Below are 27377 nucleotides of genomic sequence, written 5' to 3'. Positions count from 1 at the left end.
TCAGGGGCTGCGCGGGGCGGGCCGTGGAACTGGCTGCTGCTGTGAGGGAGCGGGGCGGGGCCGCCTCAGCCTCGTCACGCCTGTCGCATGGCCGCGACGTGGTGACGTATTCAGGGAAGCCGGCGGAACAGCGCCCCCTCGGCAGGAGACCCGGCCCCGCCCACCCCGGCCTGTCGCGCGGGAGAAGGCCGCTGTAATGACGCCTCCGGCCCAGCAGAGGGCGCAGGGCGGCCGTGCGGCACCGCCTCCTTCTGGCAAAGGGACACGCCGGGGGGTAGGACGCCTGGGTTCCGCACCGGCCACCACCCCCGAGGCTCCCGTCCAGCATCCGGAGGGCCCGTCCCGGGAGGCCGCCGCGCATTGCCGGGGCCCTGGCCTGGGAGGGTCAGTCTCGGGGGGGGGGTGACTAGCTGCCCCCTGGCCCGGCTGAGAGCAGCACAGGGGCCAGGAGCCAAGGCTTGTGCAGGGGGCAGGTGCTGACAGCACCCAGGAGCCTTTGCAACCGGTAGTCACCCAGCATGCAGCACGCCAGGGACGGGGCACGGGCTCGTGGCCACCCCCCTAAGCAGGACAGCCCAAGTGACCTCTGGGTGTTTCACACTCCCTCCCCTGCCCGGCTGGGAACCGCTCACGCTGGCTGTTTCTCAGGCCAGAGCGAGGGCCCTTCCTTTGGTAGCTACAATCCTGGGCAATCCAGTCCCACCTCGCCAACCAAACTCCATTCAGAGGGACGGCAATGTTACGAACTACGTCTGCAGCCTTTCCCTTTATCAGGTGCATTGAGAGGGGTGCAGTACAAGTCCTGAGTCCTAGGCTCCAGTTCTGTTACTGAGGCACCGCCAGACCTACTGCAAACCATCTCCCTTCCACATACCTCAATTTCTTCCTCTGGCCTATAAAAGCGCTGATGGGGTGGGCGAGTGAAGAGTTTTAATGACACCTCGTTGAGACTAAGAGGGCAATTGTTAGTTATATGACATGGCCTAGGGCCCATAAAAAAACCCTTTAACCCTGAGCCCCAGTCCAGGACCCACCCCTGGCAGGGGAGAAGCTGTTTATGATGAGAGGAGAACATTGCTGCTCTTTGCACCTCCTAGCTAGAGTTAAGGCTGGGTTGGTTCAGGGCTTTTAAGGGTATTAGGCCTAATTCAATAGCCACACACCATCTGAACACTTTGGCTTCGCTGACCTGCGAATTGCAAGTCACACAGCCAAGCCTCACTTGTCTATTTGTGATAATGGTCAAGGACTTACAGCCAGAGGTGCTTTAATTTACTTACCAAGCTACCAGTGAAGTCAGGTTTCCCCACTGAGCAGGGGGCACAGGAGTAATGGGGGAGAGGGGTGCCGGTTTGGCTGCAGTCATGGCAGATCTGTGGTTCTTCCTAGGGCTTGTCCACTCTACTCAGTTTTGTTAACAAAACTTATGTCGACACCCAAAAGTCAACAAAACAAAAATCGCCAAAGAGTGTTCACGCTTGCTCCCTCTGTCAACAGATCATGTCCACACTGGGGACACCATCATGGACAGGGTGAGAAATGCACTGTGGGTATGTATCCCACAGTGCAGTGTTGTGGGAATGAAGAGCTGAGCGCTGCCCATCTTGGGATTCTCTCCGAGTTCTCCCACAGCCCCCTCAGCTGCCGAGAGCAGCATCACGAGTAGCTCTGTGAGCTCTCGGTGCTGAGGAATGGCAGCCCAATGATTTGCTCTTTCTTTGCTCCTCAAAGGGAGCAGCACACAGATACTTCCTGGAACTTTGAAAAGGGAGAGGTGCCTGCCTGCAGGGCAGCAGAGATCGCAACACTGAGCAGCGCAATCAGGGCAGGCATTGTGGGATACTGGCGGAAGCCAGTTGTCAATAAAACAATCAGCAGCATCTACGCTGGCTTTTTATCAACAATAAAGGGAGGGGAAAAGACAAAAGTCTCTCGTAGGGGTGGAAGTTTCTTGTCGCCAAAACTGGGTGTTTTTCACGACAAAAGTCCCATTGTAGCTTGTACGCTCTCGCTGTTTTGTAACCAAAAGGCAGTTTTTGGTGACAAAACATGCCAGTATAGACAAGCCCCTAGCCCCACTGACCACCCCTCCCAACTGGAAGGGCCTGGATCAACCTAAACGTGCTCAGCTCCTCCTAGTGGCACAGGGAGCTCTGGTAGCTGTTGAGAGGAATGGGGGCTGCCCACCCTAGGGGCAATGAGGGCCAAGGCTGCTTGTTCTATAACAGATCCGTGATGCTCTGCTTTCCACAGGCCACACACCAAACACTGCACTCAGCAGTGTGTGCTGCAGGCACTCAGAGCTGGGGGGACCCCTACCTGGGGGGCACTGCACTGTAGGAGCCAGCCTGCACCTGTCACTGACCGCACCACAGCTGCTGGCCTCTCTGAAGGCCACAAGCTGCAGAGGGGTATGCAAGGAGCAGAAAGGGACGGTGTTCGGTGGTAGGAGCTGGGTCCATGCAAGGCGAGTCACCTAGGACCCAGGTACCTGCCTGGAGCTGCAACTTACCGAGGCCCAGGGTGAGTTATGTGCTGGTGCTGCAGGGTAATCACTGGGCCACAGTCCGACCAAAGAGGCTTTTGCTCTAATGGACTCAGGAATTAGGAGCTATAGATATCACTGCTGTGTCACCTTCCAATCCCAGCTGCCTGCTAATCACTGGCAAAGGACACAGGAGCTAACGGGCTTTCAATTCCATGACGCAAGCCCCTGAAATCCTGGCTCCTTGGGGCAGCTTACCACTTAAAGGTGAGGAGTCAAGAAGGGCATAAGAAAAAGGGACCCTGAACAGACATACATCCCACAAGAGGGTCAAGAGACCCTGAGGCTGCACCAGCAACCAGGTAACACAGGAAAGCCAGGGAGAAGAGGCTTCTGGCACAGCCCTAGACTCTGTCACACCATTGAAGTTACTGGCACATGGCAATTGGGTTGAAACTCCAGGAGGCAGTGTGGGTTTGGCATTTCTTCCCACAGCACAAGGGCAAGGGAGAGACAGATTTTGGTCACAGTTCCTTGTGCCTCCAAGCACCAAGCCCTGAGCAGAGTGGTGGAGGCAGGGCAGATGGTGGGCAGGGAAAGATTCACTGTTCTTGCTAAGCTTGGTGCAATGACCAGAGGCTCCAAGCAGGAGGTGCACTTGGCGGGATGAGGAGGAAGGTGTTGCCATTTCTCTGGTTTGCAAAATTGCTCCTTCCCTTGGTGAAATGGGATAAGCTCTGTTCAGGGGAGGGATAGGAAACTTAAAGGCAGGCTTGTGCCTATCATCCACCTACACTGGCAAGGCAACTCTCCCCAGCAGTAGCCCAGCTGGGGGGACAACACACTCCATGCAGTCAGGGGGTCTGTGATTCTATTTCCATGTGATTCATTGAGGGGGGTGGGCTACCTTAGCAATACCAGGGAGATCATATTGCCCCGTCCTGTGTTTGATGGCGTGGGGGGGGGAGGAGGGGGAGGGGTTCAGCCCATTATTGGAGCAGTGGGTGCTGGACCTATTCCTTGTGCTGGAAACCATCAGCATTTGGCTGGTTAGGTTGCAGTCCCAAGAAGATGGGCCTTTCTGCTTACTGGTCTGCAGCTCCATGAAACAGAATGAAACTAAACTTCTGAAAAAAATTCAGATAGTCACAAGCTCTGCAGCTTTGCTGGCAGGGGGGCAGTCTGCAGGGCAACTTTCATGCTCTTGTGCCCTTCAGCAAAGCTACAGGCAGGCACTGCTCCCACCTCTCACCAAAGAGCAGAGCAACCCGTAGAGGATGGACCTGAGGCGGAGACTGCTTAGTGCACGGCATGGCGTGTGCTAGAGGGGTGGGAGGCGCTGTCCATCGGCTGGAGAGAGAGGAGCAGGGTTCACAAAATACAGAGACTTTTATTAAGGTTCTAAATCTATTCACAACAGCTAAAACCGGAACATTTCCCAGTGGCCCAGGACCAAGATCACAGCAGCAGCTGGCCCAGCTAAGCACTGACAGCCAGTCCAGCTCAGCCTGTGCCCTGCATGGGCTGCAGACACACAGATCTCAGAGTGAGCCAGGCTACCCTGGGCACTTGCACTTCGCACGCTGCACTGCACTGTACTGAGTCACTGCACTCCCAGAGGGCGGCCAGTGACACCAGACGCAGGTGAGCATGGTCCCCTACGGAGGCGTGATACGAACTGATGCAGCGACACACGTGCTGTCACTAGCGGCCTCAGTGAAAGCCAGCCGAGCCCAGGCCAGCCTTCCTCCCACAGCAGCAGGTCCTGAAGGAGCACATCCCAATGAGCCTCTCACCACTGTGCCTGGCCACCCGCAGTCTGTCATCTTCAGTGTGAAGAACCTGCCAGCCACTCCCACCAGGGTAAATGAGCCGGAAGCCCCAACAGCCAGGCCGGTGCCTTGTCCCACAGCCCCTTGCCATTTACGAGGGGATTTAAAGTGACAGCCACTGGTTCCCTTCAGGGGATGCAGGCATAGCTCATGGTACACGTGCTGGCCATTGGGTGCAGCAGACAGTCATACTATTATCTGCGGCACGGGCCTGGATGCCTATTTGTTCCAAACACCTGGCAATTACAAGGCACTTAGGCAGCCTCTCCCATTCCTGTTTCTAGGCCCACCGGGTCTGCCGTTCTGACCTGCACACCCACCGAGTCCAAAAGCCCTTGGTTGCTAGGCTGGCTGGGCAGTTTTTATTGCGGGTTGGTCGTTTGACCCGCCAGCGACTTTGCCGGCCTCTGCAAACAAGCCAAGGTCTGGCCAGGCCCTTCCCCAGCGACTTTCGCAAGTGATGAGACAGCAGCAGGAGATGCCCACACACAATCCCTGCCCAGCCTCCCTGGCACAGTCTCTGCTAGTGATGCGTTGTGCGCGGAGAACCCAGACCCAGGATTCAAGCTGAGCTATGACCTCCAGCTTCTATGGCAGGTCCTGGTGCTGAAGCAGCGTCCGCGAAGATCAGAATGGACACAGACAAGCTAGTGAAGTAGCGAGCAATGTCTTCCGCAGCAGGGCTCCCGCAAGGCATTGCCTCTGCCGGAGCAGAGCGTTTGTACCCACACCTAGAACGCTCCTTCCTACCAGTAAGGACCATGGTTTTCCGAACGCCTCCAGGTCTGCCAGTGAGAGAGGACCAGTGCTGCTGCCTTGGAGGGGCCCAGCTGCTCCCCAGCCACACTGGACCCCCTTACTAGCTGGGAGAGGGCACTGGGAGGGGATGAGGAACTCGTGTGGCATACCTTGTAGTTGCTCCCACCATTGTTGTCCCAGTAGGTTTTCTGCCCACACTGGAAGGAAATGCAGAACTCGATGGCTCCGCGGAGGCTGGGTGCTTTGGGCAGAGTGATGTCGAAGGAGAACGTGTCCGCATCAGCTGCGCCGTATGTGTTGTGCATATATTGGCAGCAGACATCCCGGAAACTCCTCCAGGAGTCAAAGGTGATGCGGACATGCACCTTCTTCTCGTAGCCGATGTTACTGACCTTGACGGTCCCCGACAGGGAGCGCTCCTGGATCAGACAGTTCTCCAGGCATATCAGGTTGATGTGCAGCTGGTTGCGGAAGGCCGTGTAGTCGGCAGAGGGCTGTGGGAAGTCCAGCGTGTACTTCTTTGTCTCCGGACGAGGGTCTCGCAGCTTGGGCCTGAGGCAGGTCAGGTCAGACAGTGCTTGCTGCAGGTCACACAGGTCCTCCTCAATCTTGGAGAAGAAGCGGACGGCTGTCAACGAAAGTCCCTTCATGTCAGCAAACACCACCCTCTTCTTCTTGCTCCGGCTGCCCTTGGCGCTGTCCCGCCGCTCTGGCTCTGCACTGGGCTTCTGGTTCAGGCAGGAGCGGAGGGGTTTGCGCCCCCGGCTACCCCGCAGCTCCTCATAGGAGTTCAGCAGCTTGCGGATGGGAGGAGACTGGGTCAGGCAGAGCCGCATGGCAAAATCCACAGGCATGGCTGGGGGTGTGCTAAACACCTGGAACAGCCTGGAAAGAAGCACAGATATGGGGTTAGGGGCGTAGCCTGGGGATGGGAGAGCCGAGAACAGCACGAGATATCTAGCAGGGCCAGAGGACATTGCGATCAGACTGAGAAGAGCTCAATTAAACCCTAGCAACAACCCCCCCAGAACCTCCTAAACCCACTCACTGCAAATCACCAGCAACCCCACTGCCAGAGACCTGCAACCAATGAAACAACGGCCACTGCCTCCCACCCTGCCAGTCAGCAACCCCCAAACTCCTGCACACTAACCACCCACCAGCCCCACACACCCCACGAGAGACCAGCAGCCACTTCGCCTGAAAAACCAACCAACATCCACCTCCCAATTCACTGCCAGCACCCCCAGCCCACCTTCGCCCCACCGACCAGCCCCCAACTCCCACTGTTCCCCTTCACCCCACGGACCAGCCTCACGCTGCTCGCCTTCACTCCACCTGCTCCCTTTCCCCCCCAGACCAGGCCCCCTTTACCCCACCAATCAGCCCCCACCCTTTGCCCCATCGACCAGCCCCCCACTCCCTTTCGCCCCACGGACCAGCCCCACCCCACTCCCCTTTGCCCCATCGATCAGCCGCCCTGCGCCCTCCGACCAAACCCCCACCTGTTCCCCTTCGCCCACGGACCAGCCTCACCCTGCTCACCTTCACCCCACCTACTCCCCTTCGCCCCCCAGACCAGCCCCCCCACTCCCCTTTGCCCCCTCGACCAGCCGCCCTCCGACCAAGCCCCCGCCGCACTCACTCGCTGCAGCTCATGACTCCGCTCCTCGCCCCACTACTACGCCTGAAACCCACGAACGGCAGGTACACCCCCCCGTCGGCCAATCAGCGTGCGGGACACGCCCCCTCGGGACAGAGCGACCAACGGGATCCGAGAGTGCCACTGCAGCCTCGCCCTCGGAGCCCGGCCCCGGGAGCTGGCGCGGGGCGTGCAGGGGGGTTGGGGCGCTCCGGGGCCGGGCTCCCTAGGCCCGAGGTGCCAGCGCGGCCTGTCAGCCCCAGCACCCCTGGGCGCTCCCCGGGCCCCGCTCCAAACCCCGCACCCGGGACACGTGCTGGGCGCGGGGACAGACCGGGGCAGCTGGGATGAGGAAAGGGGCCGCGCGTCACTTCCCTTCGGGGAATGGGTTATTGCTCAACCCCCTTCCCGGACCAGACGTGGTGCTGCACGGGGCAGACGCGTCCTCCTCCCCCAGCCTCCCCGCCCTCGGGTCGGCCTGGTCCAGGGCTCAGGACCCGGTCACTGCCCGATTGGAATGAGCTTTAGCCTGGGCCGGGCGGCTAATGGCTAATCCTCCCCCGCTAAATCAGCCGCCGACACCCACCCTGAGACACTGCTTCTAAATCCATCTGCCAGGCTTAACAATAGCCCCGTAATGCGCTCTGTGACCAGCTAGACCCAGCAGCCGCCCCGGGTGCCAGGGATTGCTGAGAACTCTAGGGGCAGGTGGAAATCTGTGCTGGGTGCTGACAAGGGTGCAGCATCTGAGTGCAGGGCCTGGTCTCTCTGCTAGGGAAGTTCATGATTATTGCAGTGTATCACTGCAGGCCACAGAGGGCCCCCATGAAGATCAGGACTCTGGTACTATCCAGGTGGATGCTAACATGACCCGCAGCATTGTAATAGCGGAGCACCCTGCAATCAGGACTCACTTTATCCACACAATGTCCGAGTGAGGTGGGAAAGCATCCTCATGTTACACAGGGGGAACCCAGACACAGAGAGATTAAAGGAGTTACCCAAGGTCACAGAGTGTCAGAGCCAGGAACTGACCCCAGATCTCCCTTTTGCTTGACAAACTTCACAAAGCATGCTGCTTTCCAGTCTCCAGCTGTGAATGTGTGTTTGTGAACAAGGACAGGCTAGTTAGCAGATGGACAGAACTCCCAGTCTGTTCCTAATTGAGGTGCCATGTGGGGAGAGCAGAGGGAGAGAGGCCAGGCCAGCAAAGAGCCCATTCCAGAGAGGCCAGGGAAACAGGCAGATAATAGTTTCTGAATGTCTTGACTCCACTTCCACTGGCTCTGATGGGCGAGCCCTTGGTATTTAGATAGCCCATGTGGGCAGGGCAGTTCTCACCTCATTGACCAGGGGGAAGGAGAGAAAAGTTCACAGCTTTGCAGGGCTGGGTTAACAGGGCACCAGCCCATGGGTGGCTCTGAAAAAGCTAAAAAAATAGTTTCACAGCATCACAGTTTTCTTTTTAAACTACAACCCTCAGTAATGGCCCTGGAAAGAACTAACTCAGAATCCAAAGGCAGGGTAGTGGCTACGGTTTCTCAAGGTCTCTCGGGCTAGTAGAGAAGGATAAAAATGGCTCACTCTGAGCTCCTCTCGCTAGTTCTCCAGTGTCTAAATACAGAGATTTAATCCCAGAGTCTATGGCCTGACCACCGTCTGGAACTGTGTGTGTCCTAGGTTTCCTGCAGTTGCAGAGAAACACACCAGTATCTTGAGCAGATGAAGAGTCCTAGAATGGAAGAACCTGTATTAGACTGCCCAGTAAAAATGATCAATATAGCATCTCTAGAAATAACATTCAGGCCCACCTTTCCTGGTCAGCCCTCACAGGGCTTGCTGGCAGAAAACACCAGCACTTGGATCAGTTCACCCATTCCCTTCGCTGCCTGCTAATCTCTCTCAAGCTGCCTAGCCACTTCCGTTAAGCATGACTGATTTGACCTGCTGACAGCACAGATCTTCATCAGCCACTGACTGACACAACTCATCTATTGAGTTTTTACGTGGTTGCCCATTACCAGGGTATCTGAGAGCCTTCCAATAAGCGTAAACGGAAATCCTGCTCTCTGCCTGGCAGCAGAAGCAAATTTAGAGCTAACTAGGGGTGGGGTGGAGATTCTATTATTAATATGTAAAGTGATACAATGCTGTGGGGTTTAAGAGGGACCTTTGAACTAGAGGCCACAAACCAGAGGATCATGCAACAATCCTGCTTGATGTAGACAGACAGCAGATGCTGCAGACATCTCCTTTCTGAGGCTTCCTACCCCCCAGCCCTGGGGGATGCACATAGTCTGGAGGAACAGTAAGAGCAGGTGACATTTGCCTTTGGCTGGCATTTTACTGCAAGTCAAAGGGAGAAGCTGTCATTTCAGGGGCATTATCACCAGTGGACTGCACCTTCCCAGAAACTACTCACTTGTGTGGCCTCTGATTTGGGTCAAGGAGTCAGTAAATCTTCCGAACTGGGACTAGCCTGAGATCCCAGGCAGCCAGAGAGCTCTGTCCCTGTCATAGGGCAGCAGAGGTAGATGAGTCTCAGGAGAGGAAAAAAACCCTTTCTGGTTGTCATTGCACCCCCAGGACAACACAGGGCTGAAAGGCCTCTTGTTGCCCCCCCTCCGTCTCTCCTTTGCAGTGACACCTACAAAAAAAACCTGACAACAGGTAGGCAGTTGGTGTGCTGGACTGTTGCTGACACGCAAGGTGGGGAGGTAATATTTTTTATTGGCTCAGTCTCTGTTGGTGAGAGAGAGAGAAGCTTACACAGAGCTCTTCAGCTCCATGCAGCTCAAAGGCTTCTCTCTCTTACTAACAGAGGTTGGGCCAATAAAAGATGTTACCTCCCCCACCTTGTCTCTCTAATGTCCTGGGACCGAAATGGCTACAACTGCACTGCTCTTCATGCTGAAGTTTTGTCTCACTGTTACCTTGTGCTCCTCTCTTTTGTTGTATCCCCTTGTTTTTTGATTTATACACCAGATGCAAGCTCTTTGGGAGTGTTACGGGTCTGTAGAGCACCTAGGACAGTGGGGCCCTGGTCCGTGACTAAGGCTCCCTAGGTGCTACAATACAATACAAAATAACAACCTGGCAGCCACTTCTCTACACTAGACCACTCCAGGTGCTTCTCTACACCAGCACAGTCCTGCCAACTCAGGAGTTTAATCACTAGTCTTACAATACTTGGTGTTTCTTTAAAGCTCCAGCTGCTGGAGTCATGGGAGAATCTCAATGGTGGTGGGGTGGCTGCGATGGTGGGGAAATTTTCCTTGAAGCCTGATTCTCCAGTGCCAGCACCTAGGGCCATCATTTACACCTGTGCAACATTTCACACCCATCTCACTCAGTGAGAATGACAATGCAATGGGCCCAGAGCTGGAGCATCAGGCCATAAGTTAGGGGCTTTGGCAGTGGATCTAGCAAGAAGGCACCAACCTTCCTGCCTCTGTAGCGGCATGTAGTCAGGGAAGAAAGTAGGACTCCTTGGTGTAGAGTACAGAGCCTCAGAAGGCGCATACTGCTGGGGTCAGCAGGAAAGAGGCCAGGTGAACACTGGTGGCTTTTGCCAGCACAGTGATGTTGGGCACAAATTGCACCTCCTCACACCCGATGAACAGCTATGCCAGCAACAGGTTACAGCATAGACCTTGCCCGTCAGCCTGCTGCTCTGAGAAAGAAGCAATATGGACACAGCTGCATACACCCTGACTCTTTTATACATGGCTAAAAGCCACCAACGGCCAGCCAGGGGCGCAGGAGCTGGGATGGGCAGTACTGCCCTCTGTGCACCCAGCCCACGTTACACTCCACAAGGCCTCAAGGTGTGGGGAGCGGGGGGAGCGCAAGGCCCTGTAGTGAGGGTGAGGAGGGTCTATAGGCAGGCGCTAGTCATGCTGCCCTCCGTTGCCAGCTGCAGAGGGAGAGAGTCATTGGGACATTGCAGCTGCAGAGAATGGGGCAGCAGCCAGGGAAGAGTTGCTCTGCTGAGTACCTGGAGCTCTGAGCCCTGTCAGCCGCAGCCTCTGCAAACACCTGGGGATTACTCATTAGACATTGCCTCCCAGGGGCTTGCAGAGTTCAGGGCTTTCCTGCAGCTGTGGGTAAACAAAGGAAAAGAGACAGATAAGTGTGGGTCAGGGCCAGTGGGCTAGGGAAGGAGCACACACTAGGTGCTCCCCAGTGATCACGCAGATCCCCGCACAGGGAGAAAGAGCTTGACAGCGTCCTTGACTGATAACAGGGATCCAGCTACACCTCTCCATGTGCTAGCAGCATGCCCAAGGCTGCTGGTACAGGGCAGCGCCTGGCCTTTCCAAGCACTGTGCCCTGGCACTGTCCAAACACTTGGGCTGTTCCTCGCAGAGCCTTGTTCTCCCTAACAGGCCTGTTCTCCATCAGCCCGAGCAGGCTGCTGGCACCGCAGGATCAGGGTGCCCAGCTAGCTGTGGGTCCCAAAGCCCAGGAACTCAGGCCCAGTTTGGCGGTTGTACGTAGGGACTCTAACATTAACAGCAATGCTTCCTCCTCCTGGGATCTTCTGATGCCAACCCCCACAAGGCCTCAGCAGCGGCTGGACGTGGCTGCTCTGCTTCCTGCAGCTAAGGTTGGTGTATGGGTGAGGAGCAAGACACCCCCAGGCGAAGGAGCTGCAGCCCAAAGCCCCAAAGATGCAGCCCTGAGTCACTGCTCCTGGGAGCAGGACAGCAGGCTCCTTCTCAGAAGCCCAGAGGACTCTCTCTCAGACATTTTCCCCACACATCTCAGAGCACAAGGAAATAATTCAGGGCCTACCTCTGAGCAAAAGCGACATGCCCAGGATACCCAGAGGATGATATGGAATGCAGCACTAGGCACATAGGTGTAATGTGCCACGGGGGCTAGGGTGATGGGAAAGGAGGAGCACTGGCTTCCAGCACACCCTGCCCTGCCCACAGGAGCTTACACGCTAATCAGACCAATAGCACTCGGGACATCTGGTCTGACTCAAGTGCGGAGCCCATCCCAGCCAAGAGTTCACACCCTACCCAGAACTCCAGCGGTATGCAGCAGGGGTTGTGGCTGTCAGCAGCTGGGCTTCGGCGAGGGATGGCAGCAGAAAGACACTAGTGCAAGGTGAGACTCCGGGGGCAGGTTTCCCAAGCCATGCCTGTCATTCTGCTCCTGTGACTGGGAAGCGGCTCATGGGAGTAACTCCCTGAAGGTACATGGCCTGTCTAAAAGCGGTGCTGTGTTCGCGCACTAGATGGAGTACAGTGCTTGCACGTCTGCACACGTAGCTCCCACTCCACACACGTCTGTTACTTTTTGGCAGTGACCAAGCCAATAGCTTGGGTCAGCAAACTTGCTTTCTCCGAATCACCCTTTCACCACATCCCCTGTGGCTGTCACTTCCTGCTCCTTGCTTTAGTGACAGGCAGATCACCCCCATTGGGCATTTCCCCACCCTCCGCCACCCACTTCCTGTGGGGAAGGGATGTGGCTCAAACTGGAGGCTGCGGAAATCACTGCCCTACCGGTGCCCCATCTCACCCTCCTCCGGCTCTGGATTACAAACTCATCACACAGACAAACCAGAGAGCTTGAGCCACCTTGAGTGGCAAGAGCAAGGTTTGAGAGCCTTAGCCTCCTGCATCAGCGTACCTGGGATACTCATTTCCAGGCCCTGCTTTCTTCTCCAGTGCTCAGCTTAACATAAGAACATAAGAATGGTCCTACTGGCTAGACCAAAGGTCCATCTAGCCCAGTGTCCTGTCTACCGACAGTGGCCAGTGCCAGGTGCCCCAGAGGGAATGAACAGAACAGAGAATCATCAAGTGATCCATCCCATCGCCCGTTCCCAGCTTCTGGCAAACAGAGGGTAGGGACACCATCCCTGCCCATCCTGGATAATAGCCACTGATGGACCGATCCTCCATGAATTTATCTAGTTATTTTTTGAATCTTGGCATAGTCTTGGCCTTCACAACATCCTCTGGCAAAGAGTTCCACAGACTGACTGTGCGTTGTGTGACAAAATATTTCCTTTTGTTTTAAACCTGCTGCCTATTAATTTCATTGGGTGACCCCTAGTTCTTATGTTATGAGTAAATAACACTTCCTTATTTACTTTCTCCAAACCAGTCATGAGTTTATAGACCTCAATCATATCCCCCCTTAGTCATTTCTTTTCCAAGCTGAAAAGTCCCAGTCTTATTAATCTCTCCTCATATGGCAGCTGTTCCATACCCCTAAGCATTTTTGTTGCCTTTTTCTGAACCTTTTCCAATTCCAATACATCTTTTTTGAGATGGGGCGACCATGTCTGCATGCAGTATTCAAAGTGTGGGCGTATCATGGATTTATATAGAGGCCATATATTTTCTGTCCTATTGTCTATCCCTTTCTTAATGATTCCCAACATTCTCTTCGCTTTTTTGACTGTTGCTGCACATTGAGCGGATGTTACCGTGCTGTGGCCTGGGATTGGATGGGAAACCAAGGAGGCTCCCTGCTGGCCTCCACTGCAAGGGCAGCAACAGAGCATTGACTAACTCCTCTCCTCTGAAAGCACTTGGCAAACATTAATTAATGAAAGAAACCATAACACCTCCTCCCTGTCCAGTGGGGAAACCGCAGCACAGAACAGGGTAGTGACTTACCCAAGACCACACACACTAAGTAAATCAGAGGCAGAGCAGGGCAAAGAGCTGCAGGGCCAGGTTTGTAAATGTATTTACACACCTAATGTTACAAACAGGCAGCTGGTGGGATTTCAGAAGTGCCTAAGTGCACTAGGCACCTGCCTCATTCATCTCAGTGGGACTTAGGCAGGGCATGTGCCTAGGTCAGGGGTGGGCAAACGTTTTGGCCCGAGGGCCACATCTGGGAATAGAAATCGTATGGCAGGCCATGAATGCTCACAAAAATTGGGGTTGAGGTGCGGGAGGGGGTGAGGGCTCTGGTTGGAGGTGTGGGCTCTGGGCTAGGGCCAGAAATGAGGAGTGAAGGATGCGGGAAGGGGTTCTGGGCTGGCACGGGGGTGTGGGCTCCGGCTAGGGGTGCGGGCTCTGGGGTGGGGCTGGGAATAAGGAGTTTGGGGTGTAGGAGCGTGCTCTGGGCTGGGACTGAGGGGTTCAGAGGGAAATCAGGGCTGGGGCAAGGGTTGGGGTGGGGGAAGAGGTGCAGGCTCTGGGGTGGGGATGAGAGGTCTGGGGTGCAGGAGGATGCTCTGGGCTGGGATCGAGGGGTTTGGAGGGCAGGAGGGGGATCAGGACTGGGGCCAGGGATTGGGGCATGGGAGGAGGCTCAGGGGTGCAGGCTCCAGGTTGTGCTTACCTCAAGCGACTCCCGGAAGCAGCGGCATGTCCCTTTTCCGGCTCCTATGCGGAGGTGCCGCCAGGCGGCTCTGCGCACTACCCTGTCCGCAGGCACCACCCCTGCAGCTCCCATTGGCCATAGTTCCTGGCCAATGGGAGCTGTGGGGGCGGTGCTTGGGGCAGGGGCAGCGTGCAGAGCGGAGTGCCCTGGCTGCCCCTTTGCATAGGAGCCAGAGGGGGGCCATGCCACTGCTTCCGGGAGCCAAGTGGAGTGGCCCCTGACCCTGCTCTCTGGCTGGAGCATCAGAGGGGGGACATGCCACTGCTTCCAGAGCCGCATGGAGCGGCCCCCCCAACCCTGCTCCCTGGCTGGAGCACTGGAGCGGAGCAAGCCCCAGAACCCGCTCCCCAATGGGAGCTCGAGGGCCGGATCTGGCCTGAGGGCCATAGTTTGCCCCCCCCGGCCTAGTTCTTTTGAAAAAATCCCAGTAGGTGCCTCTCTGCATCTTCAAATCTGGCCCCAGGTGCTGGCTCTTGGCACCCTGCTCCAACTACTCACTCATCATCCTCTGCCTGCAGCCTGGGGCAGTGCTGTCCTGTGGTTATCACAGAGCATTCATGGGGAAGGAGGGAGGGTGTTTCTATGACACAAAGATGGTGCCACAGGTGCTGCATTTCCAAAGGCAGAAAGGGCTGAGGGCAGCGAGCTCCGGAAGTGCCACTGGTGGAAAGATCCAGCTTCTCTCTCCTGCCTGGGACAGCAGGAGTGACTTCCCTCTGCTCTCTTCCCCCGCCCCCCTCAGACTTTGCAGCGCTAAAGCAGCTGTCTGGACAACTACTTGATTAAACACAATAGGGTGAAGGAGAAAGAGGTCCAGTGAAAACGTGCTACAGAGAGAAACTCCAGCAAGTTTCTCCCACAGTATCTATTTCTCCAGTGGAAACAACAGCGATTTGTTCGGGAGCTGAAGAGCCCATGGGAGAATTCTCATAGTGGCCGTCTGTGGGGGCAGGGCATACAGTGGGAACTGTAGCCATCAGCCTTTGGTGCCACCTCTTTAGGATCATGAGGACTAGTAACATACAAAAGCCAGTAGGAGAACACTTCAATCTCCCTGGACATTCTATAACGGATTTAAAAGTAGCCATACTTGAACAAAAAAACCTTCAAAAACAGACTTCAAAGAGAAACTGCAGAACTAAAATTCATTTGCAAATTTAACGCCATTAATTTGGGCTTGAATAGGGACTGGGAGTGGCTGCTGGCTCACTACAAAAGCAACTTTCATCAGCTATATCCACCCTGATTGAATTGGCCCTGTCAACACTGGTTCCCCATGTGTGCAGTAATTCCCTTCTCTTCACGTGTCAGTGTAATAATGACTGCATCTGTAATGTTCACTCCATGCATCTGAAGAAGTGGGTTTTTTACCCAGGAAAGCTTATGCCCAAATAAATCTGTTAGTCTTTAAGGTGCCACTGGACTCCTCACTTGTTTAGGATTAAAACCAGATTCCTTTTCACCTTTGTGTCTAATGAATCTTCTTTACATAAATGGATTCATTAGGGATGCTCTAAACCACAGCACATGCAGAGCTGCTCACCCCGCGTTGTACTGCACACATGCCATCCCTATGCCTCCTGCTGCACAGGGGAGCTGAGCTGCTCCCTCACCTCCCAGAGAGCACGTGCAGGGGAGGCCAGGCCCTTTGAGGATTGCAGGCCTGTGCCCTTGGATACACCCAACAGACCCATGGCCATGGCAGAGGGCAGAGAGCCCTGGAAGTTAGTCAGGTGGCTCCCGCTTACACAGAAGAGGCATGTGGAAACCAGCAAGGAAGGAGGAGCTTTTCTTCTCTATCCAACAGGGACAAAGGAATTAACTGCCTGACCCAACGGTCCTTCCAACCCCGTATCCCAACTCCAGCAATGGTCAGACCAGCTGTTCCAGAGGAAGACACAAAAATCCTGCCGTGGGTTGGGATGGCATAACATCTTCCTAGGAGAATTTCTTCCTAGCCCCGGCAGGTAGCTTGTGTGTCCTGAAGCATGTGGCTTTAGATTCCTTCCACAACATGTTCGCTGTCGCTATTCTTATTTTTCACCTTATTAGAATCCTACTAAGCTCTTTGCTTCAGCAACACCTTGTGGCAGGGAGTCTCACAGGTCACACAGCAGGTAAAGCAGTATTTCCTTTTACTGGCTTTAAATTAGTTGCCTTTTAATTTCATTGGGCGATCCTTTGCTTTTGAGTTAGATCTCCAGAGAGCATGAGAAAGGGCATATACAGTAGGAAAACTTCCCCAGGCTTCACTATATGGTTCATCATTTCGTACACATTCATCATGCCATCCCCTATTATCTCCTTGCTGACTTAAGCAGTCCCAGGCCTTTTCTGAAGTGTTCCCAGGTTACTAAGTGTTTGCGTTGCCCTTCTCTCAACTCTTCCCATTACTGCTATACCCTTTTTCCTGAGACGGGGAGAGAAGACCGGAAGCAGCATTCAGTTCACGCTCTTGTTTAACTCCTCAGCTTGGAGACTGGGATATGGGTGCAGTTACAGCTGTAATCTGTGCCAAGCTGGAAGGCGCTAGAGGCATTAACAGCGAACAGCTGTTTGGTACCTGAAGGAGGCACTAGTTCCCTGCAGCAGATAGCCACAGCCCAGACCGTACTGTTGGCTGGTCTCAGCGGAGAGGCCAGGAACTGCAGGGCCTTGCAGATGAAGCTCTTCTCTCATCTCTAGGGTATGTCTATGCTAGAAGAGTTAATACCTGTAGTTGGGCAGCAACTGGTGCAGACAGGGCTCAGGCATTTCCCCACCACGGCAAGAAAATCTGCTCAGAGCAGGGATAGACACAGCAGTAGAGATCCTTGTGCCCCATCCACACTAGTATTTACATGGTAACTAGCACTGGGGGTACTCAACCAATGCTAGCAACAGCAGCAGCCTCAGTGCAGAGACCCTCAGTGCTAGCTGGCCATTTAATTTTTTCTTCCTAAATGTGGTATTTTGCACTTGTCTTTTTGAATTTAATCTTGTTGATTTGTCAAGGTTGTTTTGAATTTGAACCCTGTCCTCTGAAGTGCCTGCAAGCCCTCCCAGATTGGAGTCATCTGCAAATTGTATAAGCATGCTCTCCACTCCATTATCCAAGTCATTAATGAAAATATTGACTAGTAGCAGACCAGGACTGACTCCTGCAGGACCCTACTAGATACCCCTCCCAGTTTGACAGCCAATCATTGATAACTACTCTTTGAGCATGATCTTTCAACCAGTTGTGCATCCGCCTTACAGTAATTTCATATAGACTGAATTTCCCTAGTTTGCTTATGAGAATGCCATGTGGAACTGTGTCAAAATCAAGTTATATCACATCTGCTGCTCCCCCCCATCCACTAGATCAGTAACCCCATCAAAGAAGGAAATGAGGTTGGTTTGACATGATTTGTTCTTGACAAATCCATGCTGGCTATTCCTTATAACGCTATTATCCTCCAGGTGCTGTGTAAACTCCTGGTAGAGATAGGAAGGAGTGGGGAAAGGGGAGGGCTGGAGAAAGGAGAACCAGGAAAGGGGATTTGGTCTCATTCCCTGGCAGGACTCTATTGCAAAGTTGTTCTGGGAAAGCCACTCCCTGTCCAGAGCACCAGTCACTGCAGGCAGAAAGCCCAGTTAACAGGAAGGCCACAGGGACTCCCTGGAGCCACTTAGAAATTCCTCCCAAAGCCCTCCTGACCTGCACTCACCAGCTGATCAGGTGAGGCCCTCTCTGTGCACATACAAAGGGTGGCAGGGAGTGGGGAGATAATGTATTTGCATTAGAGTTCATTGGCTGAACCCACTGGAGTGGCCTTGGGGGTTTGGAGATTAGCTGTGCACTTCCCTCTCCTCTCCCTGAAGCAAATCAGTACAGACAGAAGCTAAGAGAAGGTCCCTGACCCCCACACTGGGCACTACCAGAAGCAATGGCTCCAAAGCAAAGTCATACTTCAGGAGGTAAAATGCCAGCCACCAAATCCTCTGCACAACTGTATTTGCTCTGGCAGTGCAACAGCACAGGGAGACAAAGCCTGGGACAGCTATTCCATAATCACCACCTGGGCCAGGCTCTCAGACAAAACTGAAACCTGCAGACGTCACTGAGGTTCTGGCACAAACACTCACTGCACACCAATGCCATTGGGACCACACCTCCTGTCTGCATAGCTAGCGTCTTCGCTGCAGCGTCTGACCTATAGAGAAGCCTGTAGCCACAGGAATCACTACACTGTAATTAAAAAACCGAGGAGTCCTTGTGGCACCTTACAGATTAACAAATTTATTTGGGCAGAAGCTTTTGTGGGCTAGAACCCACTTCATCAGATGTATGAAGTAAAAGATACAGGAGCAGATATAAATACGTGAAAGGATGTGGGTTGCTTTACCAAGTGTTAAGTCAGTCTAACGAGATAAATCAATTAACAGCAGGATACCAAGGGAGGAGAAATAACTTTTGAAGTGGCCCGAGAGTGGCCCATTACAGACAGTTGACAAGAAGGTGTGAGTAACAGTAGGGAGAAATTAGTATTGTGGAAATAAATTTAGGTTTTGTAATGACCCAACCACTCCCAGCCTTTTTCAGGCCTAATCTGATGGTATCTAGTTTGCAAATGAATTCCAGTTCTGCAGCTTCACGTTGGAGTAATTGTGGCCACTCCACACTGGCCTTGGCTACACTAGCGATGTACAGCGCTGCAACTTGCTGTGCTCAGGGGTGTGAAAAAACACACCCCTGAGCACAGCGAGTACAGCGCCAGTGTAATCAGAGCGTGCAGCGCTGCACGCAATTCCCCTCGGAGAGGTGGAGTACATACAGCGCTGAGAGAGCTCTCTCGCAGCGCTGGCGGCGCGACTACACTCACGCTTCACAGCGCTGCCTTAGCAAGTCCCGAGTGTAGCCAAGGCCTCAGTGAGCTGTGTATGCTGCTTTAGCAGATACCCTGCCTGTCCCCACAGGAGCCGCCTTCCCAGGGTGCTGTCTGCTCTGCAGGGAGCAATCTCCAGTCCCACACTCAGGCCATTCAGCACCCCATTCACCTAATGAGGTACTAATGTCAAAGCTTCCTTTCCCCATTAATACCATCAAGCTGGCAATCAAGGAAACAAGCAGCAGCCCTTTCACACTGTGCTGAGGTAACCTGGTATTTAGCACATTCTGAACATTAAGCTATTGTTCCTCCCCTTTCAGCCCCCACACAGAAGGGTCTGCCCAGCACTCTCTCCACTCCTAGCTTCCGGTCACCCCCACCTCTACTATTTGCAATGGAGAATCTACGTACTGTGCTTTTTGGCTGAATGGATCACCTCATAGACTCAGAATATCAGGGTTGGAAGGCACCTCAGGAGGTCATCTAGTCCAACCCCCTGCTCAAAGCAGGAGCGATCCCCAACTAAATCATCCCAGCCAGGGCTTTGTCAAGCCATAAAAACCTCTAAGGAAGGAGATTCCACCACCTCTCTACACCTGGCAAAGGGCAATGCTAAAGTGGAGATGGGCAGGTCACAAGGGGTCACAGGCCTGGCAACCAACTTTCCATCAAGCCAGGATGTCAGTCTTACTAAGGTGCCGCTCCCAGAGTTTGACACAGACCACCCGCTTTTGTCAGACCATGGTAAGCACTGGTGCCCTTGTGCTTTACACCCAAGAGGAGGTACTTGTATAGACCTGGTGTCTGGAATGCTCATCGGGGAAAGGCTGAGCGACCCATGCCCAGGCCATGCTGGACGCAGTCTGGAACACAGGCTGCCGGCTCTCAGGAAGAGCCACCGATTGTTTAATGGGTGCCACGAATACATCAAAGTGAATCAAAATTGCTGTCCGGGATGCAGAAGCCACCTCCTCCTCATTGAGAGCTAGAGCCAGAGATACGCCGCAGGTTTATTTGTGCTCTCTCAGGCCAATCATTCTACTTGCCATCCCTGGCCTGTAAGAGCTCCACAGCTCCTGCAGGTTCCAAACATGACCAGCCCCACCCCAGGCCATTCCGGGCTAGTACCTGCTGCAAACCCACACAAGCACTCATCCATTGTCTAATCCCCTCCCCACACAACATTTAAGCATCTCTCCTAACTTAGCTGCACAGGAGGCTTGGACAGTGGGTGGCGGTGCCCTTTTAGGCACACATGGAGATTTTGCAGTTGTCTTTATAACATACCTCGCTCACACTGGCACATCCTCCTCCAACAGTCACTAACTCATTCCAGGGGCTACTTGCTAGCTGGCTGCAATACCCAGAGCATAAGCATGGCAATGGTGCCACCTGCTGTCTCCACAACAGAGCAGCAGCTTTGTAGAGGCTGCAGCTGGGTGGAAGATCTGGCTCAGCTTTCTTTCGGCGGTAGTGTCCCCATTCCCCAGACTGGGGCACTTGCTGATGGCACCTTTCTCCAGCTGTTTGTCTTCCTGTCCTCAGGCTACAGAAAAACTGAGCTGCTGGGTCCCCGGGCTGAGCTGGGGGCAGGATAGGTATTTACAACTGTCCACAACTGTTGTGCGTCCATGCGCTGACTGGCACAGCGATGCTCTCAGGTGGCCCTGTGCACAGCACTCGCCCCCCCCAGACTGCAGGGCCTCCTGCCTGGCCCCTTTAAGTCTTGTGGTGTCTTAAATTAGCTGAACTGCTCCCGAGGCCACCAGGGGGGCAATGGTTTTGTATCTGATCAGATGCTGTGAGCCCTCCTCCAGGTCAATCACATATTCACTGAAGGAGAAAGAGAGACAGGTTCAGATGGAAGGGCAGTAGCAAGCTTAGGCCGAGAGGAGAGAGGTGCTGCATTCTCCTGGGGCTCCTGCTTGCTTTTCAGAGTTGCAGTGGCAACGTGACCAGATTAGGCAAGGAGGAGTGCTGCTCCATCCAGCCCACCCACCCACCGCTGGACAGGCAACTCACAGAAACACCCCCTGCACTCTCCGAGGCGGGAAGCTGAGCAGAGTACAGTCAGGATGGCATTTCTAAGGCATGCACGTATCAGTGCACAGAAAAGCAATAGGCCACTTACCTCTGCTCATCGGTCTCTGGCTCCACCAATATGTTTTCCTGCCTCTCCTGCACCCTCAGGAATACAAAGGAGTCCAGGTTGGGTTTGGGAACTGCAAGGAAAGTGACACACTCAGAGCCCTGACCTCTGGCTCAAGTGATTGAGCACAGGGCACTTTGTGCTGCACAAGCCACTCCCGTGAACAGTCCCTGCTCCTCTCCAGGACTTTCACAAGGAGCTGGGATGCTCATGAGGACACAGTGCAATGCTGGTCAATAGCACCAGCAATGGGGGCATCGCAGGCAACTGGCCAACCCCGAATGCACCAGCCAACACATACTTGAGACTGCAGCAAAGTCAGAACACAGAGACCAGTGTGAATAGCCTGGTGACTCCCTTGTCTCTCCCCAGAGAGCGATTCTAGGAGAGGGCCGTGTGAACATATCCAGACCACCTAAAGGGCCAGCAGCGTGGAGAGGGCCGTGCTCGGACACCTGCTTCTTCCAAGCACTCGCCGGAGCTCTAGCGCTTACACTGCTTGCTCTCTAGGACTTCAGGTGACTCCAGGGCTCATCCAGGATGTGTCCCCAGGAGACTCTGCTAGAATTCTATTGCCTGTGCTGCAGCCGGGCTTCCCTTACCCAGTCTCAGGAGATCCACTTTCTGCAGATTGGGAGGCATGTGTTTCAGGGCCACATTTTTCAAGTAGGTTTCTGTGTTCGCCATGTACCTGAAACAAACAGCCCTTATTGTCAGTCAGATCACGGCAAAAGCTGCTGGGCCAGAACTGACTCTAGGTGCCAGCAAGACATGTTGAACCCACGAGCACGACGGGAACACAGCAGCAGCGGCTTGGTCTGGAGGAGCAGAAGCTGAAATTAAGGCTTCTCTGCTCCAGCAGAACAGCGCACGCAAATCCTTCAGTGCCCAAGGGCACAGCCTATCTCCATGGGAAGGTGACACAAAAGGCAGTGAGGGCTCTTCCCACAGGCAGGACTTGGGCAGCAGAGGGAACTTTTCTGGCATAGTTTAGTGGGTGGCTGAAGTGAGACCTCCTGGGCCAATGGCCTACCACAAACTGCCAGCAGAGAGCCGCATGGAGACGGGTGAGGAAGCTGTGCAGCAGGAAGAGGCTCCTGTCATGAATCTGAAATGCACATGGAAGGAGGCAAGCGGCCAGACACCAAGACTGATGGAGGCTGAGCAGGGATCTTTTTTCAACCCCTTCCCAGACTGTCAGGAACACTCAGGGCCAAGCCTCTAGCTTCACTGCAGGCCCAACAGAGAGTGAGGGACTTGTTAGCTGGTCACTAGGGGACAAGGTTTTCCAACCAAGCTGCCACGGCCAAGTTTGCCAAGGGAGGATCTACACATGTGAAGCATAGGCTCAAAGGGAGAGCCGGAGTGCATACAACCCCAGTTCTCCAGGCCTGGATCTAGCCTGCAGAGTAGACCTGGTTCACCCCGCTGCCCAGCCTGCTTCCACACCTACTCACTCTTTAGCAAAGGCAAACTCCTCTGGAGAGAGGATGGAAGACTCTCCTTCCGCTCGGGACTTCTCCTTCTCCAGGATATGGGGGAAAAACTTCTCGATCTGCCAGGGGAAGAAAAACCCCAAAGAAGTGTCAGCGGGGATTGAAACAGAGAGCTCTGTCATAGGCAGCTCCCAGCATTGTCCCTCTCCGAATTCAGACTTCTATAGCCGGAGGGAATCTGTCACTGCAGATTGGTGAGGTGCAGAGGTGGCGCATCTGCTCTGGGATTAGTTCCTGACCTGCGCAGGGCTGTCTGCACCTGAGAGGCGGGATGGCAATGGAGTTTCCGGGAGGAAGATTGCACTTTGCTGACCCTCCATAGGGTAATAAACATGCTCACCGCAGCACTGATACCCCTCCCCCGCCCCCAAGTCACTGCGATACCCAGAACAAGATGCTGCGCTTGACACCAATGAGGACTGGATTCCCCAGGTGAACCTTGGTTACTCTAACCAAACATGTCAAGGGACCGTAACTCAGAGCCCTGGGCCAAAGCAATATGCTTTTGGTGTGGCCAGAACGCTGTGCCTCCAGCCACTCTCCTGAGAGTCACGTTCCCACGGCACAGCACAGCAGAGTGTTACCTTCACAAGCCTGCAGCGCAAGTAGCTGCTGAGGACATAGCGGATCCTCTCAATCTCCATGCGGTGGATGCTGACCTTCAGGTCTCCGTGCTTGGCTCGTTTCAGATTTGACTCCTGCAGAAAGGGCACATAGGGGGAATATCAGACTGTTCAAACACTCAACAGCTAAAGACACAGAGGCCAATGACCACAGACAGAGCCCCAGGAAAGAGGCAGATTACAGCTGCCTCTTGCAGACAGAGCAACTGTACCAGGAATGCAGGTTACCACTCCTCCCTGCAACGGGAACCAACATGTGGGACAGCTCCTTGGAGAAGGGAATCCAAGAATCAGGTGCCAGATTTTGCAGCATATATGATTTGGGCAGGTAATGGTCAAGACTGCAGATGGTTGATTCTGTCATCCAGGCAACTGCGAGGCTGTCTGGCGCAGGAGATTTACACCACCTCTGTAGCAAACCACTGCATAAAGAACCAGGAACTGGCTAGCAGCACTGTCCCCATCACCAGCCCACACTGGCGAACCAGCTGCAGGCCAGGATGAACAGCAATCATGCTGAAGGCCCTATGGAATAGCAGATGGGCAACAACAACAGCTTTTGCCAATGTTAAACTCTGTGACTACCAGCAACATGCCAGGAGCATGGGGGCTCTTGCTGCTCTCAGCACATAAGCATAAACCATCACTGCTTGGGCAGAGCATGCAAGTTAATCACAAAGATGCTCAGAACTACATCCACCCCCTATGGGGGACACTGGAGAGGAGGATGGATAGGAGCACTGGCTGGAGCTTAGGCACGGGACCCCAGGGCATGAAGTTTAGCAATGACAGTATGAACCTGCCCAGCCATTCCCAAACCCTGACCCCACCAATGTCCCCAAACACGCACCATGTGGTCCAACTGCTCCATGACACATTCCACGATTTCAGACTTGCTCTCCAGCAGCTCTGGGGCAAACTTCTCATTCAGCCAGGCCTGACAGCATAGTAGGACAATGAGCCATAAACCGGCCTAACACCGAGCCCCCCGATCTGACCCGCCAGGGGCCGCTCCCCTCCTAGAATGAAACCCAGGAGTCCTGGCTCCCATCCCCCGCTGCTCTGACCCACCAGCCCCCACTCCCTGCCCAGAGCTGGGGAGAGAACCCAGGAGTCCTGACTCCCAGCCCCCCGTGCTGTAACCACCAGCCCCTCCCAGAGCCGGGGAGAGAACCCAGGAGTCCGGGCTACCCGGGGACCCAGGCGTCCGGCCCCGCCCACCTGCTCCAGGCTGCGGATAAGCTGGGCGGGGGTCAGCACCAGCTCCTCGCTGCTCCCGTCCGAGTCCAGCTCGCGCAGCTCCGGCCCCTCCGCCATCCCGGCCCGGATCTCCCGCCAACCGCGGGCGCGCGGTGACGTCAGCGCGCTCTTCCCAGCTGCCGGCGCTTCCCCTCCCTCTCCCCCGCGGCTGCTTAAAGGGGCCGCGACGCCCGGCCAGAGCCCAAGGGGCCCCGAGCCTCGCGTCCCCCCTCCCCCCCGATCCACGCGCAGCGCAGCGCGGGGCAGCCCTTCCCTTCGGACGGGCGGACAGACGGATCCAGGGGCCGGCCCAGGCAGGGATGGTCAGTGCCTCAGACACTGGGATGGGTGGCTCCCTGAGGGATAGAGAGAAGGATGGAGCAATTCCTGGATGGACGGACGGACCTTGGTCCTGATTGGGTTGTGCAGGCCCCTGCCAGAGGCACCCCCCATTTTCCCCACCACAACCCCAGGAGCATCCGCGCCCCCTCCTGGGGTGCAGCCTAGGCCAGCACTAGCCGCCTCCTCCCCCCAGTGTGAACATAATGGCGCTGTGTCCTGGCGACCCCTTAGCAGTCCGGGGCCTCAGTGGGGAAACTGGATCCCATCATGCTAGGCACTGCACCCACACACAGGGTCACGAGTATTGTGAGAGGGTGTGGGCCCAGCCCCTTTGTGGTGAGTGACTGACACACACACTCTAGGGGGCTAGTACAGGCCTCAGTTGAGATTAACTTCCACAATTTTCCTTCAGTTACACACAGCTCTGTAGAGTAATGTGACCAACTAGTGTAAGCCTCAACTCAACACAAAGCATCAGTCCCAGTTTTATTACGCCCCAGAGAACTGTAAGAAGGAGAATTTTTTTTTAAAGCAAGGTTCTATGAAACGGTTAAACACAACAAGGTAATTTAAGAGTGAAAGGAGATCTAAGAATTTATTGAAAAATATTTTAATTTGTGATGAAAGGGGGAGGATTTATTGATGCAATCAATGAGAAATAGGGGTAGCTACATGGTGCAATAAATGTGCAGAGCGTTGTTCATTACTTTAAATTACAGCCTTAGCAGACACGCTGAAAGGGCTAGCCTCGCTGGACCACCACTCTGCCTGCAGAAGTCCCAGCTCCAGGGGTGCCAGGCATAGACTGCAGAACTCAACACCGATGAATCCACTCATAGATCATTCCAAATGCAGCTGGACAGTCAGTACAGAGGCCAAGACTCCTCTGGCTGGGATACAGCATCCAGTCAGTCCCCTGGGATCATCAGCCAATAAGGAGGGCCTCACAGACCATCAAGACTTTGGGTATGTTTTCCTTCACATTGACTAGCATGGAGAAGCATCTTGTAAATCAGGAAGAGAAAGATAGAGGGGAAAAAGATACTGAATTGGGGTGGTTTGGTACCACATGACATTGTGATTAAACTAGAATGGTATCAAATTAACATTGCACACATTAAATGGATTTAAAGATGGCTAACTAATAGGTCTCAAAATGTTATTGTAAATGGGGAATATCATTGAGGGGGTATGTTTCCAGTACAGTCCTGCAGTTTTTGGGCCTACACTATCTAACATTTTTATGAATGGCCTGGAAGAAAACATAAAATCATCACTGATAAAATCTGCAGATGACACAAATTGAGGGAGTGGTAAATAATAAAGAGGACAGGTCACTGATTCAGAGCAAGTTTGATTGGTTGGGGAAAATATACATTTTAATATGGCTAAATGTATCCATCTAGGCACAAAGAATGTAGACCGTACTTACAGGATGGCCCACTATATCGAGGGAAGCTGGGACTCTGAAAAAGATTTGGGAGTCATGGTGGATAATCAGCTGAATATGAGCTGCCAGCGTGACGCTGTGAGCAAAAGAGCTAATGCTATCCTGGGATGTATAAAGAGGGGAATCTCAAGAAAGAATAGAGAGGTTATTTTTCTCTCTATTTGACACTGGTGCAACCACTGCTGGAATACTGTGTCCAGTTCTAGAGTCCACAATTCAAGAAGGGTGTTGATAAACGAGATGGTTCAGAGAAGAACCACAAGACTGATTAAAGATTAGAAAACATGCCTTGTAGTGATAGATTGAGCTCTTTGAGTCTATTGAGCTTTACAAAGAAAGGTTAGGGAGTGACTAGATTACACTTTAAGTATGTACATGGAGAACAATTATTTAATAATGGGCTTTTCAATCTGTCAGGGTAAGGTTAACACCATCCAGTGACTGGAAGTTGAAGACAAATTCAAACTGGAAATAAGATGTAAAATTTCAAGAGAGAGTAAATAACCCTTGGAACAATTGACCAAGGGCTTCTCCATCACTGACAATTTTTAAATCATAATTGAGAATAATATCCATAGATCTTCTCTAGGAATTATGATGGGGAAGTTTTCTGACCTGTGTTATACAGGAGGTCAGACTAGATGACCACAAGGGTCCACTTTGGTCTTGCAATCTATTAATTTATTTACAGCCTGACCTACAAACTCATGATTCTCTGAAGGGGAGCCAGGACACTCCAGAACCAGTCAGTGGATACACAAGTTGAGCGCCCTAGGAAATGCTGCATCCAGGATCAAGTATCTCCAGGTTGGTCATGGGCAGGAGGTCACATCCTACTTCTTGATCATTACTGTATTCCTTACAGGGAGGTGCTCAGCTATCTTCTGTAAACCTTAACCTTTACTTAACCAAACCAAAAACTATAAATTATTCAGAGAGAAACCTATTCGTGTCCTCCTGACTGTTAAAAATCCAATTTATCATTAATTTAGACAATTTTATAATAGAGATCCATTTTTCCATTTACTGAGCTCCCTTGCTGTTCCCACTTTTGGGGAACAAACTTCACAAACTTTTGTCTGCTTATCTAAAAGTATGGAGTTGTATCCCACATTTGTAAATACCATCCAATTGTAAACACAGTC

At 53.6% G+C, this 27377-nt stretch overlaps 2 protein-coding genes and 1 long non-coding RNA gene across 5 annotated transcripts; 1 reads left to right on the top strand and 2 right to left on the bottom strand.

The window, feature by feature from the left end:
- Positions 1-3855: 3855 nt before the first annotated feature.
- LOC101943626 (protein phosphatase 1 regulatory subunit 3C-B-like) lies at positions 3856-6867 on the bottom strand. 2 transcript variants are annotated; one of them, XM_005286462.5, is made up of 2 exons: positions 6722-6867; positions 3856-5961 (listed from the first exon to the last, which is right to left on the bottom strand). In XM_005286462.5, the coding sequence occupies exons 1-2, from the start codon at positions 6733-6735 to the stop codon at positions 5064-5066; spliced, it is 912 nt and encodes a 303-aa protein (XP_005286519.1). In that variant the 5' UTR covers positions 6736-6867; the 3' UTR covers positions 3856-5063. The 2 variants fall into 2 exon arrangements, with proteins under 2 accessions (XP_005286519.1, XP_042696726.1); XM_042840792.2 differs by lacking the exon at positions 6722-6867 and adding an exon at positions 6125-6319.
- Positions 6868-19806: 12939 nt separating this feature from the next.
- Positions 19807-24588, bottom strand: GINS4 (GINS complex subunit 4). 2 transcript variants are annotated; one of them, XM_005286461.4, is made up of 7 exons: positions 24423-24584; positions 24052-24138; positions 23163-23276; positions 22540-22637; positions 21685-21773; positions 21065-21155; positions 19807-20766 (listed from the first exon to the last, which is right to left on the bottom strand). In XM_005286461.4, exons 1-7 carry the CDS (start codon positions 24516-24518, stop codon positions 20670-20672), a joined length of 672 nt encoding a protein of 223 aa, XP_005286518.2. In that variant the 5' UTR covers positions 24519-24584; the 3' UTR covers positions 19807-20669. The 2 variants fall into 2 exon arrangements, with proteins under 2 accessions (XP_005286518.2, XP_008170032.2); XM_008171810.4 differs by lacking the exon at positions 24052-24138 and having other exon boundaries at positions 24423-24588.
- Positions 24545-27062, top strand: LOC101943162 (uncharacterized). Its single transcript, XR_255179.5, has 3 exons — positions 24545-24763; positions 25502-25748; positions 26924-27062. It is a non-coding gene; the product is annotated as an uncharacterized LOC101943162 (long non-coding RNA).
- Positions 27063-27377: the final 315 nt, after the last annotated feature.

This window comes from Chrysemys picta, chromosome 2 (assembly GCF_011386835.1).
Source record: "Chrysemys picta bellii isolate R12L10 chromosome 2, ASM1138683v2, whole genome shotgun sequence".
NCBI lineage: Eukaryota > Metazoa > Chordata > Testudines > Emydidae > Chrysemys > Chrysemys picta.
The sequence above is the reverse complement of the archived record's forward strand: the minus strand, read 5'-3'. Positions and strand labels throughout refer to the sequence as shown.

Bases quoted from the DNA above. Each gene is read 5' to 3' on its own strand.
- GINS4 (XM_005286461.4), bottom strand. From the start codon at position 24,518: ATGGCGGAGGGGCCGGAGCTGCGCGAGCTGGACTCGGACGGGAGCAGC. The intron at 24,139-24,422 runs GTGGGCGGGGCC...CTATGCTGTCAG, and splicing joins TTATCCGCAGCCTGGAGCAG to GCCTGGCTGAATGAGAAGTT. The intron at 20,767-21,064 runs GTAAGTGGCCTA...TTTCTCCTTCAG, and splicing joins CCAGAGACCGATGAGCAGAG to TGAATATGTGATTGACCTGG.